The sequence below is a fragment of the Sycon ciliatum genome, chromosome 9 (genome assembly GCF_964019385.1).
Source record: "Sycon ciliatum chromosome 9, ocSycCili1.1, whole genome shotgun sequence".
In the NCBI taxonomy this organism is placed as follows: domain Eukaryota; kingdom Metazoa; phylum Porifera; class Calcarea; order Leucosolenida; family Sycettidae; genus Sycon; species Sycon ciliatum.
The window spans coordinates 16,923,707-16,942,153 of NC_088651.1; the positions used below are offsets into that span (position 1 = coordinate 16,923,707).

Sequence of the window (18,447 nt, forward strand, 5' to 3'; positions counted from 1 at the left end):
ACTCAAATGGCCCAACTAATTACTTCTGCGAAAACCAGGCTTAGGGTGAAAATCATTTTTTTGGAGAAAAAATGATGTTTGTAAAAGGTTGTGTCGCGTGGACCTGGTGGACGCGTCGACGCTCGAGTGCAGTGAACACTGAAGTGGAACCAAAGAGAATCTCGCTTGTTAGAAGAAGTAGCAGCCATCAGTGGTCATGGCAGGAAGGGTTTCAGCAGTCAGGGAAGTCAAAGGGCTTCCGGTAGAATATTCCCTGCTACTCCTCTAGGCTCAAGTCACAACGAAGAGTTTTTGAGCTGATCGAACGGATTCCATCTCCTACACTCAGGGATGACGAAATTCCTGCGCTAGCTGCTGCTTGCGGAAAATGGTGAAGAAATCGTCTCCAGTTAGAGTCGTGATGGCGATAGCGAGGAGAACCTGGACGACATCGATCCAGCCAATCGAAGTACGGAGATACTAGCTGTTTCTTGGCCTCACACAAAGGGAACACGCGCAGCAGAGCTCATACGTTTGCAGGAAGTTCACGAAGAAAAAGGCTTGAAGCGCAGTGTGAAAACTGTTTTGAAGTCCTTGGCGATGAAGTGCTACTGAATGCCAGGCGAATGAGCGAGCAGATCGAGAGGCCTCCACTCGAGACTTTCCTCGCTGGACAGCTAGCTGCAAGGGATTGTATGGAGCAATAGCAGCATAAAATTAGCATCATGATTATGATTATCTAGCATTTTCCATGCCATCTACGTTGAACTATGAAACGTGCACAATACTACCCAAACCAAACCATTTTTCCATACTTACTACTGGTGAATCGCTGGCATTACAGAGGAACAGCAGCATTATAAGTAGCATTATGATACAGTTTTTCTGGCATTGCCATTAGCATTATCCCGCAAAATAACTAGCATTATCCACCCAGGCCTACAATGAGGTAAAATATCCCTCAATGGATGCTTGAAGGACGTCCAAGAGCCAGCGAGCATATTCTACGGGAGGTGGAAACCCTTGGCTGGTCACCAACGCCAGCATTGAGTCTGTCACACCGTCAAAGTAGCAGGGTTGAAGAAGAGATTAGCCAAAAAAGTTGAAGGTCAGAAACTGCAATTTTGACAAAAGGTGTCTTTCACTCACCTATCACGAAAGGTGATTCAAATCCAAGTCCGAAGCTGCTGATGCTTACAGCATACAGTTAAATAATTAGCTGTTCAGTAGCTCTGAGTATGAAACTCAGCTTACTAACTCAGAAGTGCTGGTAGAGATTCACGATGGCAAAGTGCAAATGCAGGAAATGCGGCATGAATGTATGTTGGGTGTTGATGGCGGAGCACCCATTGAGGGTGGTCTGCACTCTTCTTCCAACACAGAAGTATATTAATCAGGTGAAGGAGTCACTGCACTTGTCTTGGAGAGTATGGAAGCCCCGACATTGTCAGTATGTGCCGGTCAAATGCACTGTGGCCAAGATGCACGAAGACACCCTGTCGTGGGACGGCTGGCGCGCATCATGGATGGTATCTTTGCTTAGTGTGGTTATTTCACGCATGAGGATGAACTGCAAGTTGAAAGAAATAGAGCAGCAAGATAAGGTCTGCGTGCTCATGCTCTACAATGCCTGTAGGCGGTCAAAGATACCTTACCGTTTTAAACCGCAGTTGACGACGTACAGAATCCAATACGTTGGGCAACCTGCAAAAACAGTCTGCTTTCTCTGCATGTGACTTGCTTCAGATGTATCTTGATTTCCCATTGCAAGCCTATTGACACATTTAGGTCATATTTGTTGATGTTAGACCCTATTTTACCGACTTGTAAACTTTTGTACACACTTTTTCTGGGTGAAAAAATGCATGCAAGGCAACCCCACACTGTGTGTCTCATGTTTGTGGTGTTCGATCAAGAAGTCCATACGTGGATAGAGGACATACGTAGTGACAGAATGAGACCATGCACACTTCAAAACTCGCCAGGGCAACGGAATGATAGCCTTTTTTACTTTCATGTAAAATGATTACAAATCACCTCGTAAAGCTGTACTCAGAAAAGGCAGGATCAAAAATGAAAATGTACTGCACTGCGGAACAGTGCGAATCTGAATGAGAGTGCAGTACATGTGATTGGCATGTGGTGGCATGCAAAATGGGAAGATACTGTGTGAAGTGTTGGACTGTAACAAGACGACAACGTCTGCAGGGCCTTCCCTATCAAAATACTACTCCTACCAAGACTACATATGAACTCTTGCTACTACTACTACTGCTGTGTTACAGTGCATACGGATATGAAATGTCACGGAACAAAAGCGGTCAAAAACACCTTTTTCAGAACAAAACAGAGGATACGCTGTAACAACCATTGGCGAGTTAGCGACGTTTGCACTCTAGAACAGACGATGCATACGTGCAGTGCAAAGAGCTATGCTCCGGTCCGTGAGCACATTGGCACGAGCAACACTTATGCACCCTGCTCTCAACACGGGTAACCGTACTCTCAACGAATGCGTTCACATGTGAAGCAAACGGCGCATCACTATCCAGTATCGAGTTCAAGTCCCACACAGCGCCCTTCAGCTCCAGGGCAACGGAGGAGTAGTCTCTGCGCGTGTTCTTGTAATGCAAAGCCAAGTAGCGTTTGTGTTGCTGTTCGTTTGATGTTCTGTACTGTGTAGTGTTCTCAGCAATGTACAATGTGCCGTTGGAATCCATTCCAAAGCCTCGCTGGTTGTTGTACCAGATGGTGTTGTCCACGATGGCTTCGAAGGTAGCTCCACTCTTGCGTATCAACCTCTTAATGGAGCTGCGTGAAATTCCTTTCCCTTGTTGGTGGATATCCCTGTCTTCATCTGATACCAAGATGATGATTGGCGCAACGTCGTTGCGCTTCAATCGGAGTAACGGACTTCCTTCAGAGGTAATATTCTCCAGCGCATATTTAATGGCAAGGTAGCCGTCCTCCACAGACCCTGTATTCCGTAGTTTAGCGCATGCCTCCCGGAAACCAGCGAGGTCGTACACCTGACGACCATTGTTACTGCGGACGACGTGTGGTCCAGCGTGGCCATCAGACCCCGTCTCTCCTTTCGAATGGCCAAAGCCAACAACTGTATACTGGTTCGGCTTGCCAGGGTAGAGACCAATGCCATGCTCCTCAAGGCTCACGGATAGGTTTCCCACGATCTGATAGAGTCTGTCTTTGTAGTGTGGCTCCATGCTTCTGGACTCATCGACCACTAGAATGACATCTGCAGCTGTCTGGCCACAATGTGCGGCGCCGGCGCCGTCCGTCACAGGGTGGGACTCCTCCAGGAAATGTGTTGGCAGTTGGGTGCGGCACAGCACTGCATAGAAACAAGAAATCACAGATTATTTATGTTATACAAGTCATGATCTAGGAGGCCGACAATACACAGAGTGCCTAAGGTGTGTAGATGGTTCTTGATATTTGAGAGGATGTGTATTCATCACCACAATTGTAGCTTGGTGAAATAGATTTAGACTATGCTATTCTACTACATGTTAAACCATGCATTCTTTCAGAAGTCTGCAGTCCGAAGTGAGTCTTGTGGCTAAAGAAAGTTGTTCTAAGCGTTTTCATATCCATCAAAATCCATCATGAGGTTTTTGTTAACGGAGGAAGTTTTTGTGGACCCTGGCTAGCGCCAGACTTTATTGCACTATCGCCCTGCATGCATTCCCCCGATACACTTCGCATACATATATGCCGGGCCTGTACAGTCTCTCATTTCTTGGTGCTGACCACTTTAATGCTATACATACTGCTACTATACATACTCATTCTCTTGATGGTACGGTACGGGACAGATACGGGATAGCGCCAGGCGTAACACAAACAAGCAAACAAACACGAAATTAAAGCTGTGTGGACCCTGGCTAGCGCCAGACGTTACTGAAGTAACGTCTTTTGCATAGCTACGAGAATAATTCCTGAAAGCCAACCCAAGAACGAGTTGCAATAAATGCATTAACGGCTACTGACCATCACATTGTTGAGTGGCTGCGTTAAACTGCACGGGAAGGATATACACAAACCAAACACAAACTGCAGTCATACACACATGTCATTTCAACATGGAGGAAAACATGGATTCCTTCGGAAAATACAATCATGTACTTTCTTCAGCAGTAAAATATTAGTATAAGTTTCCCGATCAACAGAATTCTCAAAGTATTTTTTGCCCGAATCGAATTTCTGGTCACATTCATCAGTGATATTTGTGGCTGACGAATAAAACTGTAAAGAAGAACAATAAAATGATATGGCGATGAATAATATCAAGAGTACATTATGTACTCTTGATAATACTTCTATGGACTTGGATGGATTGCCAAGGGTAAATTCATAGAACCTTAGAATTTATAGAACGTAGAAAAGAAAAGGACATATGGATACGAGTTAAGAGTAACTCTCCATCACTGTAACTTGATACTATATACAGTCAGAAAGTGCACAAAACTGACAGAGTACTGAGACATTCGACGTCCTGACACCTAGCTTCAACACATCTCCATACATTTCTTTTCTACACTTATTTATGGCTCAACATCCGAGTTTCAAATTTATAGAACCTTAGAACCTTCTAAGTTGGCAGGAGTGCGGATCCAAGATGTGCTAGAGCTGTTAGCCAGTTAGGTGTAGAACGTCAGTACCGTTGGTCAGTGTCGTGCAATGTTATCGCATGAGCTGATTGTTTAGTAACTGGTGGTGTTAGTGGACATTTATAGCGTAACCTTTAGTCCATAAAATTATTATAATATTTGTGCGTACTCATGTCACACACATGGCAACCAAAGGGGTTTCATGTCCAGAACGTTTCCTTTTCACAATCATCAGTGGAGTGTCGTGACGTAATGGGAAATAAAAGCAACCTACGGGTGTTTTTATTCGGAAAAGACAAAATGAACTTTTCCAAAACAGCAACGGAGAAGTGTTGGAGATAGGCCACAGGTGTCATGTCTCACTACTCCTTGTCAGTTTTGTACCATTTTGTCGCACTCGCTGACTATTATATGATCTGGCTACTTTGGTGGACAGTTAGTCATAACTCGTAACATTTTGTCCTTTCTGTTTATCCCCAAAACAGCAAAAATAATTATTGGATAAAGACAATAGCTAGAGAAAGGAAAGGAACAAATGGGTACGAGTTTGAAGGAGTAACTGTCCACCACTGTAACTAGATATTACGGACAGTCAGAGAGTTCAGCAACTAGGCACAACACTGACAGAGTACTGATATATTCCACCTAACTCCAACACATATCTGAAGCGCTAACCAATCTGATATCCGGAATCCAGAACCTTCCCAGATGGAAGGCTGGTGGTTTAAGGTTAACACTTCGGAGATGTATTGGAGTTAGGTGTTGTTGCTGATTTGTATTTTACTTCATAAGGCCAAACGGGAAATAGTAAATATCAACACTTCAAATAACTTTTAGCTCGGATACTGAGCCAGTGATCAATGTAAAAGGCATTTCTTACTGGCTCAGTATCCGGGGTAGAATTTTGCACACCTGATGAGCCGTCACGAACAATACGGTGAAACGTACGTCATGTGGAACTATTCGTTATATATTGTAGTCAACTCGTCCACACTAGCATGGCATGCATGAGGAGTACCGTTAGATATTGGCGTGCGGTTTTGTACAATTCGTTTTCGCAAAGCTTCCCCTTTCCTTTATCTCTGATATTGCTGACCCAGCTAAGTTGGGTGGTGTGTTGCTTTGCTGCTTCGAATTGTAGTTCTATTCCGTCTCCTACTCCGCATTCATGATCAGTGTGCATGCTTAGAGCACGCACAGTGATCTACATTCTAAAGTGAGATATTCCTTCAGTAGTTACCTTGGATCCGCAATTTTATAGTTTTTTTATTTATTTTTTATCCAACTACATGCGCACGCATGCGTGACCAAACCACTCAGTTTTTTCTTTGCGTTCTTTGGATCCGTTGTCTTTTTCCTCTTTTGCATTTTTCAGTCTTTCATCGTTGTTCCCTCATGCAAGCTGCAGCTAGTGGTGCCGAGGACTCCTCGGCTGCCACTGCTGTTTCAGATGGCGCTGGGTTGGATGTTGCTGCTCCTTCTGCTGCTGGGGTTTGCACCCGTACTCAGAAAACAAGAGCGAAGAAACCTGCTACTAGTAGTACCGACACCCGACTGACTACTTTAGAGACAAGCATCACCTCCCTTAATCAACAGATGAACCAACTTTTGGAGGTCCTAACTCCTCGAAGTGATCCGGTGGCATCAAGCTTTGATCCTGAGAGTGAAACGACGCTTCAGAATTCGTCGTCACTCCTCCAGGACACCGGCGAGCCAAATTTGTGTAAGGCCACACCAAGTTAATTCTATGTTTCGCGTCGGATATTTTCTGGAAAAGGCACGCGGGCGGGCGGAAAAAAACAAAAAACAGAAGTAAAATCAAAACTCCATTCTATGTGTACTGAGCCAGGTTGCACACAGAATACCACTACTAAACTGTCACTTCTATCCAAAACGACACTAAGTCGTCACAGGACAGCTGGCAGACTGGGCTGGAGTGATACAGAGATTTCATGGATGGCTCCTTCTGCATTTTGACATGAGACGAGTGGGATCCCGCTCCATCACAATCGTGGAAAATCTCAAAGTCCTTGACACCTGGAATCTCTGCTCGCTTGGTGAGCAGGCCCTAGGTCTACCACACGGCTTGGAAAAATAGAAATTTCATCTCTCGCACCTTCTACGTACCATCGCCTGGAATGCAAGATTATCGAGAAGCTAATAACCTCTGATCTGCAATACTGGCTAGAGAATGTTCGCCAGAACAGCCATCGATTGGCTCATCTAGGTTCTTTTTTTTTTCTTGTCAAAGATTCGAAAAGGTACGCGGGCGGGTGACGCGAAACATAGAAATAACTTGGTGTGGCCTAATGGCACTTTCGATCCTGACTCGTTGGAGCTGGAGACTGTTTCTGGCCATGAAGAGACTGTGTCCTGCCCGGATGAGGATCTGTGTATCCAGTTTGAAGGTGATGATACACCTGGCCCCGATGTTGGCGAGTTTTTGGCCAACTATACCAATCAATGCGTTCGAAAACGCATAGACAGGGAGCAGCTGACGCAGATGAAGCAGAAAGTCACTCGCCCTGGCAACTGCGATGCTTTAGTTGTGCCGCCGGTCAATCCAGGCATCTGGAAGGGTCTGAACAAGTGGCAGCGCGGCAATGATGCTCGCATGCAGTCTTCCCAGAATTAGCTGGTGAAAGGCTTATCGTGCAAAGTGGCTGCCAAGGACAAGTTGATGCAATGTACCAAATCTAGTGAGAGCCATCGCACACTATAGGAGGCAAATGCATTCCTCGAACTTTCATACGAGAGACGCGACCTCATGAAGTCTGGCAACGACCATCGCTTCCATGCTCTGTGCTCCCCCAGTGTCCCTGTTACCAACTATTTGTTCGGCGACAAGATACAAGAATCCGTCAAAGAGATCAGTAAGCTGTCGAGGGTCTCTAAATCTGTCCAACGCTTTCACCCCTATGACCGTACTGGTTCCTATGACTCTACTGGTTCTCAGCCTCGCCACAAGCCCACACATGTGCCAGGCCGCGGCCGTTTAAACTGGAGAGGCACGTCCGCCCCATCAAAGGGCAGGCAGGAGAACAGGCGCCAACCATTCTACAAGCCGAGCCACGGCAGACCGAACCATTAACTGCTGTCCCCTTGGAAAACGCGATTCCGCGGCCGCGGCAAATTTCGCAGAAGTTGCCATCATCCGCGGAAATCACGGAATCCACACTTTTGCCCGCGGAATCTGAATTTTTGTTAGGGTAAATTACTAAAATTACTACTCAGAAAGCAGCAGAAAACTACTTTGCGATCTGTTTGAGCACATTTCTCTTGCCAGTGCAGGTCTCTCCAAGATTCTTCACTCTTATTCAGTTCGTGACTGCAAAGGATAGTATGAAAGTGCTCCTTCATTCGACTAGTTGTCATATCCTCTACGAGGAGGGTGAAAAACTTGCAGAAAGTGCCGCAGATTTTTGATTTTACAGCAGAAAATGCCGCAGAAAACCCCTCTTTTCCCCGCGGAATTTGCCGCAGAATTTTGAATTCTTGGCCGCGTTTTTCCAAAGGGACAGATTAACTGTAAGGGTAGCAGGAGGAATTGCTTTGTGTGTTGATGCATGGGTAGTATTGACACATGATCCCTTTGTGCTGGACACTATTCAGGGTGTGCAACTTGAGTTCACAGCTTTGCCATTTATGGGCTCTTTTCCTATGCCTTGTAAAATGTCTGCGGATGAGTGGATTTGTATGGACAAGGAAGTGGAAGTCATGATAGCTTAGGGTGCAGTCATCCCAGTTTCCCCTTGCTCGGGTCAGTTTGTTTCCAATGTGTTTGTTGTTGCTAAAAGGTCGGGGGTATGCGTCCCATCATCAATTTGAAGCGACTTAATGAGTTCATTCAACCACGGCATTTCAAAATGGAGCATTTGTTGCCATTTCTCCCATTTGTCCGGAAGGGCGTGTATATGACTTCCCTTGATCTTTCTGATGCGTACTTTACACTGCCCGTGCATGCCGATGTTCGGAAATATCTTCGATTTATGTGGCGAGACCAGCTGTTCGAGTTCCAATGCTTATGCTTTGGTTTGTGTTCAGCCCCACGTATCTTCACCAAAGTACTAAAACTCGTCTTCACTCAGCTTCGTAGGGAAGGAATTTGTTGTTCCCCCTACATTGATGATTCTATTTATGCTAATGAAGACGCACATGCACTGTCCAATGACACAGCTCGAGCCACGGGTTTACTGGAAAGCTTGGGCTTCCTGGTGAATCTAAAGAAGTCTTCTTTAGTGCCCTCCACGTCTATTGTTCACCTGGGTTTCATTATTGACAGCATAGCCATGACATTGTCTCTTCCGCAAGAAAAGCTCGTTAGGCTATTATCTGTTTGTGGAGAGCTGTACCGCTCTGGCACTGTGTCCGTCAGAAGTATTGCACAGGTCACTGGTTTAATGATCTCCAGTTTCATGGCAGTTCAGTTTGGTCAGTTGCACTATCGCTCATTTGAAATGTTCAAAGTGCACTGCCTTCGTATCTCCTCTAACTATGACCGGCTTGTTACTCTTCCAACTGCATGTCGAACAGACCTGTCGTGGTGGATTGACAATGCAGCTGCCAAAAATGGTAGACGTATAGCAAAATAATGTCCTGGGTCTTGATGCTTCTGAATGTGACTTGTTCGCAGATGCTAGGGGTCTGGCTGAGGCGCTGTCTTATTCAAAGCAGATTCACTAGTGCATCAAGCTTCCAGCCATTGGTCTTCTGTTGAGTGTCTGAAGCACATTAACTTTCTCGAGCTGAGGGCTATTCAATTTGGCCTGCAATGTTGTGTGTCGCACATTGCTGGCGATGTGTGTGTTCATTGTGACAACACCACCGCTATCGCTTACGTTAATAACTTTGGCGGTTGTCACAGCCCTGATCTAGACGAGCTTACCAAAGGCATTTGGTCCTGGTGTATTGATCGGAGTCTTAATCTTCGTGCTATTCATGTCCCGGGTGTGGAAAATTCTCTGGCAGATTCTCTTTCCCGAGAGTTCAACCACAACTTAGAGTGGTCTCTGTGCTCTCAGGTTTTTCGAGACACTTGTGATTGTTTTGGAACTCCAGAGGTTGATCTGTTTGCATCACGTTTGAACAATAAACTATCTTGTTTCTTCTCCTGGAAACCTGACCCAAGTTCATGTGGTGTGAATGCTTTAAGCCTGTCATGGCATGGTGTCTTTGGCTATGCCTTTCCCCCTTTCACCTTGATCAGTCGGGTCTTGAATAAGATGGAGCATGATTCGGCAGATTTATTGCTCATTTGCCCGTTTTGGCCTTCTCAGCCCTGGTTTCCTCGTTTGTGGCAGCTGCTCACTGCAATCCCTCTGTTGTTGCCTTCTTCTGATGGGTTGCTCAGGTGCCCCTTCCAGCCGGAGCTGACGCATCCACTACTGCCCTCGATGAAGCTGGTTGCCTGCCACTTATCCGCCGACATCTCACGACAGAGGGCCTTCCGGCGTCAGTTGTCCGGATCGTCACTGCGAGCTGGAAGCCATCAACGGCGAAATCATACTCATCCATCTTTCGTCAATGGTGTGGCTTTTGCCGTCAACGGGACTTTGATCTATGCCAAGCGTCTGTGAGTCATGTATTGCAATTTCTCACCTTTCTTTTTGACAAGGGTTGCTCATATTCCCACATCAATGTGGCACGCAGTGCCTTGTCAGCTATTTTCTCTCTTGACCAGGCCAAGTTTGGCAGCCATGTACTGATTTCTCGCTTTATGGTTGGCGTTCGGAATCTTCGAACTCCGACCCCTAAATACCAGGTTTTATGGCAGGCCACAGATCTTCTTTCCTTTTTGCGTGACTGGTCAGTTAATTCATCTTCTTCTTTACGTGATATAAGTTACGTGATATAACCCTGAAATTTGTTACAGTTGTTGCTTGCCTATCCCTGCAGCGTGTTCATACTTTATCTCATGTTGATAAAGATGTTCAGTTTCTTTCTTCTGGCACATATTTGTTTGTGTTCCATGATCTTAAAAGGTGGCACGTCAACGTCCGTATTTCACTATTGTTTTGCCTTCTAAATCAGAGGATGATCGTATTGGTGCCACTCAACTGCTAGCAGATTATTTGAAGGTAACGTCTTCCCTTCGTCCTGCTACGTCTAGGCAGCTTTTTGTTAGTTATGCCTTTCCTCATGCTCCTGTCTCATCAGACACAGTTGCTCGCTGGCTTCGTTCTGTGATGTCCATGGCTGGCATAGATACCTCTAAGTTTGGAGCACACAGTATACGTGCATGGTGCATTCTCTTCTGCTGCAAGTTTGCTTGTTCCTCTTGACTGTGTTCTGAAGGCTGGTGATTGGTCGACGGCCACCACATTCCACAAACATTATAGACGGCGCTCTTCTCTTTTGCCTTCGCCTTCTGTTGCCAGTGCTCTCATTGCTGCTGCTGAGAAACAATAACTTCTTTGCCATGTGTTTGGGTTTTATTAAAAACCTGCTTCGCCCAAAACGTTTGCTTTGAAGTCTCACTTTAGAACGTAGATCACTGTGCGTGCTCTAAGAATGTACAGTGATCATGAATGCGGAGTAGGAGACGAAGTAGAAATACAGATTGGAGGAGCCTCGGCGAACTCCAATCAGAGTTCTTCGAGTCTCCTCGCAGCATTCATGATCACTGTGCAGCCGCCGCTTCCTCCCATGGTGTTTTGGGCTTCAGGGCTTATTGTGGTTTGTGTGATCTATCTCTTTGAAAAACTGAGTGGTTTGGTCACGCATGCGTGCGCATGTAGTTGGATAAAAAAAACTTTAAAAAAACTTTAAAATTGCGGATCCAAGGTAACTACTGAAGGAATATCTCACTTTAGAATGTAGATCACTGTGCGTGCTCTGAGCATGGACAGTGATCATGAATGCGGAGTAGGAGACTCGAAGAACTCTGATTGGAGTTCGCCGAGGCTCCTCCAATCTGTATTTAGACCGCATTGTCATGTCATTAAATGGTGTCGTCATCGTCCTGTAACAGTCGGCATTCTTTGTTGCCGTGGGACTTAGCTTGTGCACATTTCCTGGGCTCACATTCCCGTCTTCGGTCCTACATCATCATGAACCTTCCAAGCTGGAAGGCCGTTGGTTGGTGCACTGGATGTGTGTTAGAGCTAGGTCACAGGTCGTTGAACGTCTCAGTAGCCTGTCGGTTTTGTGCCCTATTATCGCACTCTCTGACTGTTTATCATTTTGTTAGTCATGGATAATCGCTGCATAGCTCGTTCTCATGTGTTTTCTTCTTTTTTTACACTTCAAAACAAAACAAAAACGTTCTACTCACCAGACCGCCATTGGCCTCACAAAGGCATGCGTCCGTGCTGGGCATCATCGTACAGGCCATACTTCCGCCGCTTGGCGATGTCGCATTCTCTGCGCAGGTGCACATATAGGGATTGTTACGCTCACGCTGGACTTCCATCGTCTTGAAGCTGCTCGTAAAGGCGGCTGTGAACGAGGCACGTTGATCTATAAAGCCTTGATCTCCGCTGTCTAGGTTGTAGATGCTCCAACTAGCACCACGAAGCTCCAGTGCTAACTTAGCATAGTCCGTCTGGGTAGTGCCATATGCATGACCCACGGTTGCATTGTACACCTTGGTGTAAAACTCACCGCCTTGGCCTTTGAATCCGACTCCGGTGTGAGCCACTCCAAGTAGGTTTTCACGATTGCCATTGTTATCGTGATGAAACGCATTGTCAATGACTGCATTCAAGACAAATCCATTCTCACGCAAGAGCTGTTTTATCTGAGCTCGTGAAATGTTGGCAACTTCCTCGCGATCTTCATCGCTGATGAAAATCAGATTATGCCTGACGCCCGCCTGTCTCCGCCAAGGGACGTTCAGCAGGGCATGTTGAATGGCTTCATAACCATCCTCTTTTCCACTGTCAAGCTTCGCTTCCAGTTGTGAGTTTGCTGATTGGTAGCATTCTATTGGGAAGAGGTTATCATTGGGGCTGACGCAGGAAGAGGTCAAGACATGTCCTGTCGCGTCGTGCGCTCTCCCAAACCCAACCAAGGCGTACAAGTTGCGCTGGGACCGATCACCGGTTTTCTGTCCGATACCACTGGCGGTAAGCGAGTCTTCTAGGTATTTCAACATTCCTGGTAGCCAAGCATGCGCCTGAGCCAAGCTGGCCGATTCGTCAACCACCACAATCACATCAGTCACCGGTATCCCTCTACAAACATGTTCATCCTTTTGGTACTGTCCTTCACAGGTTACTGCTGCAGGAAACACAACACCGAATGCAAGCACCCACCGATCAAACAGTGTACAGGAAAACCTGTAACTAAAGACCACCGTGCCTGGCGACCAGCCTGGTACTACAGAAAACCTGTAACTGAAGACCACCGTGCCTGGCGACCAGCCTGCTACTACAGTAAAACCTGTAACTAAAGACCACCGTGCCTGGCGACCAGCCTGGTACTACAGTAAAACCTGTAACTAAAGACCACCATGACTAGCGACCAGCCTGGTACTACAGTAAAACCTGTAACTAAAGACCACCGTGCCTGGCGACCAGCCTGGTACTACAGACCACTTCGCAAGGCACGGACGCCTCTCACATTGATAATGTCATGGTGCGGTGCAAACATCTAACTAATACTGCCAATAAAGACCGCTTTCTCTGGCCCCGAAGGGGTGGTCGTACTACTAACGTACATGAGTAACCAGAAGCAGATCATTGTTGTTCTCCTTTTGAATTGAGCTTATTGAGTTCATTGATTGAGTTCGTCCTAATTATAAAAAATGATTTGAAGTTTTTTGGTTTGGGTTTGAAAATCTTCATTTTTCACAGGCATTTTCTGATGATTCTTCTCCAGAGTATGTTTTATTGCATTTTAATCCATTGTGTCAATTTTTGCCCGTAACAAAAAGAAGCAGATTATTCACATGCACTTTGTATTGCCCTGTTGGACAGTATTCACCATGGTGTTAGAGTAACTAGAAACAGCAAGATTACCGGTATAATTATAACCCACCAAGACTGTGCAACACTGGTGGGGGTTTTGCATACCCGCAGTGAGTTTCTGTCAGATAGTGCTTTTTTTATTCTCCGCTGCTGGCTAAAAACGGGCTGCAAACGTACAGCTGCGACACTGCACCACGTGATGTGAGTTTTCGCCATTGGCGTACCCTATAGCAAGGGTATCAGGCACACTCTTGGGGGTGGGGTTATATGCGTTGCGTATCATTTTACTGTAGCGTGAACAGCAACCCCCTCACCTGTCCTGAGTACTAGTAATCCTGATGTTCTGATACATGCCGAGGCTAGCTGTATGCTCAGTCTCCGGCTAGCTGTATGCTCAGTCTATACATTCTTGATCTTACCTTTTCTTTTTTCTTTTCTCTTTTTCCTTTTTAAATGCTTTACTGGCAGAAGTCGTCTTCATAATTATAAGGAGTCAGATATGCCTGTTTGTTGTACGACTTTAAATAAATCCAACCAACCAACCAACTCTTGCTAACAGTTACATGCATCCTCACAAACTCCTTGCGACACTGCGCGAAAGGAACGAACACGATTGCATGTATGAAATAATATCCAGACTTTAACTGGCAACGGATGTAGTGGATGCACTCACTACACTAGCGACTATGTCTACCTGCCTTTTGAAATATGATCCCCCCCCCCCCCCCCCCGGGTAACATATGGGATGTGGTTTAATTTTCTTGTTTTCTGTTTGTTTTGCTTTTGTATGAGAGAACATTGTATGAGAGAGCAGTTAGTACTTGGAAATTTTGGAACAACTCGCATTGACCATAGAAGCTATGACCAAGGGTACACAAACGAGAGCGATAATTTCGCTTTATTCCAAATTGGCTGGTCAACAGAGTCACTGCCGTATTTGGAATTCTTGTCTTTGATCTTACTGTTTTCTATGTTGCGGTCAAATGGATGAAGAGCTTAAAGAAGGAAAATGGAGCAGACAAGATAAATCAACTGCCTATTTGAAGAAGCATCACACTTCTTAGCTGTCGATAAGCATTTTGGCTATCCAGCTATAATTCTAGTGTGGATATTGGAGACGCTAAAGGCCAGATCCCGTGAACAAATTGCGCCAACTACAATGAAGAAGGCCTCATCTGTATGTATTACCATGACGATTTGGATAACTATCTCGCTACGGTCCACGTCATGCAGAACGTGATTTGCCTGATAAGTGAGAACGCGAAGGTACTGCGACTGACACCTGTCGACGGCAAGCCAACAGTGGAGAGACAACCACACCGCCAGCATCATTCTGCACAACCAGCAAAATCCAATAACTGCCAACTCTAATGGTATTGACCTGATAACTTCCATTTTTCTTATTTTGGTACTCAAAGATTGGTATAAATTTAGTACTTCTAATGTCTACCCATATGAATGCACTGTATTTGTTTCTGGTGACAGGAGTTAGTGTGTCATAGCTTTTTTGTTGTTGTCTTGGTTGTGTTGAAAATGAACTTTATCCAGTTCACTTTTTATGCGCCATATCAGTCAGTTTTCGGCGTTGTGTCAGGGGTGGCTGCCAGTGTCGCAATTCGTTGCAAAGACCGCTAAGGAGACGTTCTCGGCAGCGCAGGGACCCAACACTCACTGCCAATAGGAAAAAGAGCCATTGACACAAAAACCAACTTTCAAATATTGCCCTCCGCTGAGAATGTGACTCTAAAAGTATCGCAAACAGCCCAGTGCGGAAAATGAAAAGTCAACTTTTAGACGACTTTTTTTTAAATCTGGCTGATGGACTGCGTGGCTCGTGCCGGGCCATTATGGTACCGAGGGGCTCTGAGGGTGGAAACGGCATTCCGAGAGGTCGAATGCAATGAATAGTAGGCATAAGTCTTCATGGTACTTTCTCCATTAACAAAAACTTCGTGATGGAATTTTGAGGGGCTGATTTGGGCACAAACTGCCGTGAAATGAGTCGCAATCACTTTCTTGGCCTTCCCTGGCATGCCATGACAGAGGTACAATGCAACGAAAGCGACCTTTCACAACAAGCCGAGCGGAATCGATGGTTACGCTGTCGAAACATAGGTGATGACAGTCATGGCGAGCGAAACTGAAATACCACTTCTCCGAGGGGATATTGCGCTGCTTCGCCTCTCTACCACTTAAGCACTGAGCAAGTTGGAGAGTGATAGAGAGCGATAAAACGGAGCAGCGAGCCCACACAATGAGCGAGTGAACAAGGAGCTGCTCCGATCGCACGGCTCAATGAAAATAATTCTGAACTCAAGTTCTTGTTCAACCTGCGCAAAGCCCAGATTCGAATGCTGATGATCATGCATTCTTTCAGAAGTCTGCAGTTCGATGCGAGTCTCGTGGCTAAAGAAAGTCGACTGGACTTGCTAGCCGCTGTCGTTCAGTGCTGGTATCCATTCGAGAAAATGGAATCAGTTTGGCTGTGCCTTTACTCTTCGTTTCGCGGAGTTCTGGAAAGCGAAGATGAAACCAGGGAGTCGTAAAATATTTTTCACGACTCCCTGGTGGAAACGAGTAATCGCCATCGCGGCGGATCACGCAGCTTGAAAGCAAACTTACTTGAACGATGGCGACATCAAGCGGAGTGTGATCAAAGAAGCCGAGGCAAGGCTGAAACGAGCTGAACAACGACTCGAGAGAGATGACGACTCGCGTACAGCAGATGACGACTCGCATGCAGCAGATGACGACAGCGACGCAGGTCAAAAATGAATCGAGCGAAAGCGACGCAAACTGAACTCTCTGCTCATTCCGCCAACAGTTTCTCTTGTAAAGACGCTGTACATAGGCTGAATCACCTTCGTCCAGTGATTTGCATTCGATACAAACTGTTCTTGACCTGTTCTAAGCGTTTTCATATCCATCAAAATCCATCACGAAATTTTTGTTAACGGAGGAAGTAGGATGTAGGAGATCCTGCAGCCTATGTGACTGCCCATCACAGCAGGCAAGACGATACCCGGGTTCGTAGGCTCGTAGCTTACCCATCGCGGTTGAATTTACTTTTTGTGTGTTTTTTTTTTGTCTACAACCAGTGATTTCGAAATGACAATTGTTTAGTGGAAAACGAGCTGATACGATGAAAGTCGGCTCTTTGCATTGGACTGCAATACCAAGTTGCGTGCGCTGTCTACATTGCCCTGCGTGTACATGCATTGTATGTGCATGTGTGGCATTACAATCATGTGTGTACATGCATCGGTATGTGTGGGAGTCTGTTGAGAGGGGTGTGTGGGGGGGGGGGGGTGTAAAGGCTGTTTGGGTCTTTCCACAGGATTTTTATCACATGAAAGATGAACATACCTTCGAAATCGGAGGATCCTCGCCCTTGACATTCTAGTAGGACTGACATGGCCACAAGGCCGAGCAGCACAGGTATCCGCATGTGCAGGCGCAGTATGCAAAAAGGCATTTTTTTGTCTGGAAAAGGGGAGAAAACAGAAAAAAGTAGCGGCTGAGGACCCGTGCACTCATATGCAAATCTAGTTTCAACAACAACATTCTGTTATGGACCACAGGCCATCGTGAGAATAAAAGATTTAAAAAAACCAACAACAGCCCCGCTCGCCTAGTTTGCCGAATGCTAAAGATGGCAAATCTTTAATTAATCCAGCACTGCACACTCTCTACGTGATGCAAATCTCACCATAATATCTCTTATTGGCCACAGACCATCGTGAGAATAAAGATTTGAAATGACAACAACAACAACAACAACAACAAAATATTCTCATATGCGAGCAATGCTCTCGCACAGTTGTCGCACACTTCCCTTGACAGGCTAGAACGACTCCAGCGGAAAGCCGCCAGAATATGTCTCCACCTTCCCCTTTACACACACTTAGAGCACTCCCACCTTTTGCATCGCATCAAATGGCCAACATTATTTTCACGCTTTAAAGTTAAACATATACTCTTCGCGCATTCTCTGCGCCATAATTATGCCCCACCACATATACTCTCGCTGCATACTGGGTATTCTGGTGCATACTGTGCTACTGACCGAATTAACAAAAGTCGTAGGAGTAGGAAGCAAGTTTTTAGCTCCTGCCTTTCCATCTATGGAATAGCCTTTCGGCCACTTTGTAAGTATAGGTACTAGGTGGACCTGGAACTAGTCCCAGCCCTAATATGGTGGAGAACTCAAATATGGACCTGGCCTTGCTGCTGGATGGGGAGATTCGTGACTTGGCCAAAAAGTCAGGACTTGCAGGTGTGGACTCGTTGGCCCGACCGGACCTTGTACTTCAACTTCGCGCCATGGACATCGGCAAATCAGGTATGCCAGCGCTAGTGAGCTCTATCAGTGCACTGTCCTCGACTATCACTGCATTAACTGTGGAAATGGTCTCCCTCAGGGAGGACAGGGATAGGGAAGTTAGAGAAATGAAAGCAACCATTGATGGCCTCGTGGCGAAGATGATACACCTTGAGGAAGGCGGGAGTCCAAACCTGATTGCACAATCTACAACCCCGAGTACAACGTACAGTAGTGTAGCTAGTTCAGGTAGTACAGGGGCTGGGGTGAAAGAAACCGTCACTCGGACTCGTACTCCCCCCAACGCACACTTTACCAACCGTACCCGCACTTCCCAAACATCGACACATGTACACCAGACCTCATCACGCACTGAAACACCACCGGCTGCACCAACCAGATCAACATTGGCTACAACTAGTACAAGTGAATATACGGGAAGCAGTTCGGATGGCTGGGCCGAAGTTGTACGGCGTCGGGTCACGTCCCGGTACGTGAAGCCTGTGGCCCCAGCTAACCCCAACATCCTTACAGGCGTAGAAAAAGTCGCGAAATCTGTGTTCTACGTGGGCAATGTCCACATGGAGTGTAGCGCTAACGCAATTAC

At 46.1% G+C, this 18,447-nt stretch overlaps 1 protein-coding gene across 2 annotated transcripts; it reads right to left on the reverse strand.

The window, feature by feature from the left end:
* Positions 1-1,977: 1,977 nt before the first annotated feature.
* LOC135824643 (uncharacterized) lies at positions 1,978-16,996 on the reverse strand. Of its 2 annotated transcripts, none has more exons than XM_065337366.1 (4): positions 16,886-16,996; positions 11,884-12,827; positions 3,991-4,018; positions 1,978-3,331 (listed from the first exon to the last, which is right to left on the reverse strand). In XM_065337366.1, the coding sequence occupies exons 1-4, from the start codon at positions 16,992-16,994 to the stop codon at positions 2,358-2,360; spliced, it is 2,055 nt and encodes a 684-aa protein (XP_065193438.1). In that variant the 5' UTR covers positions 16,995-16,996; the 3' UTR covers positions 1,978-2,357. The 2 variants fall into 2 exon arrangements, with proteins under 2 accessions (XP_065193438.1, XP_065193437.1); XM_065337365.1 differs by having other exon boundaries at positions 11,884-12,830.
* Positions 16,997-18,447: the final 1,451 nt, after the last annotated feature.

Excerpts from the sequence above, each read along its gene's own strand:
- LOC135824643 (XM_065337365.1), bottom strand. The coding sequence starts at position 16,994 with ATGCCTTTTTGCATACTGCGCCTGCACATGCGGATACCTGTGCTGCTC. Across the intron at positions 12,831-16,885 it reads AGGATCCTCCGATTTCGAAG|CAGTAACCTGTGAAGGACAG; the intron begins GTATGTTCATCT and ends TGTTTCCTGCAG. Across the intron at positions 4,019-11,883 it reads GTGAGGCCAATGGCGGTCTG|TTTAACGCAGCCACTCAACA; the intron begins GTGAGTAGAACG and ends CTTCCCGTGCAG.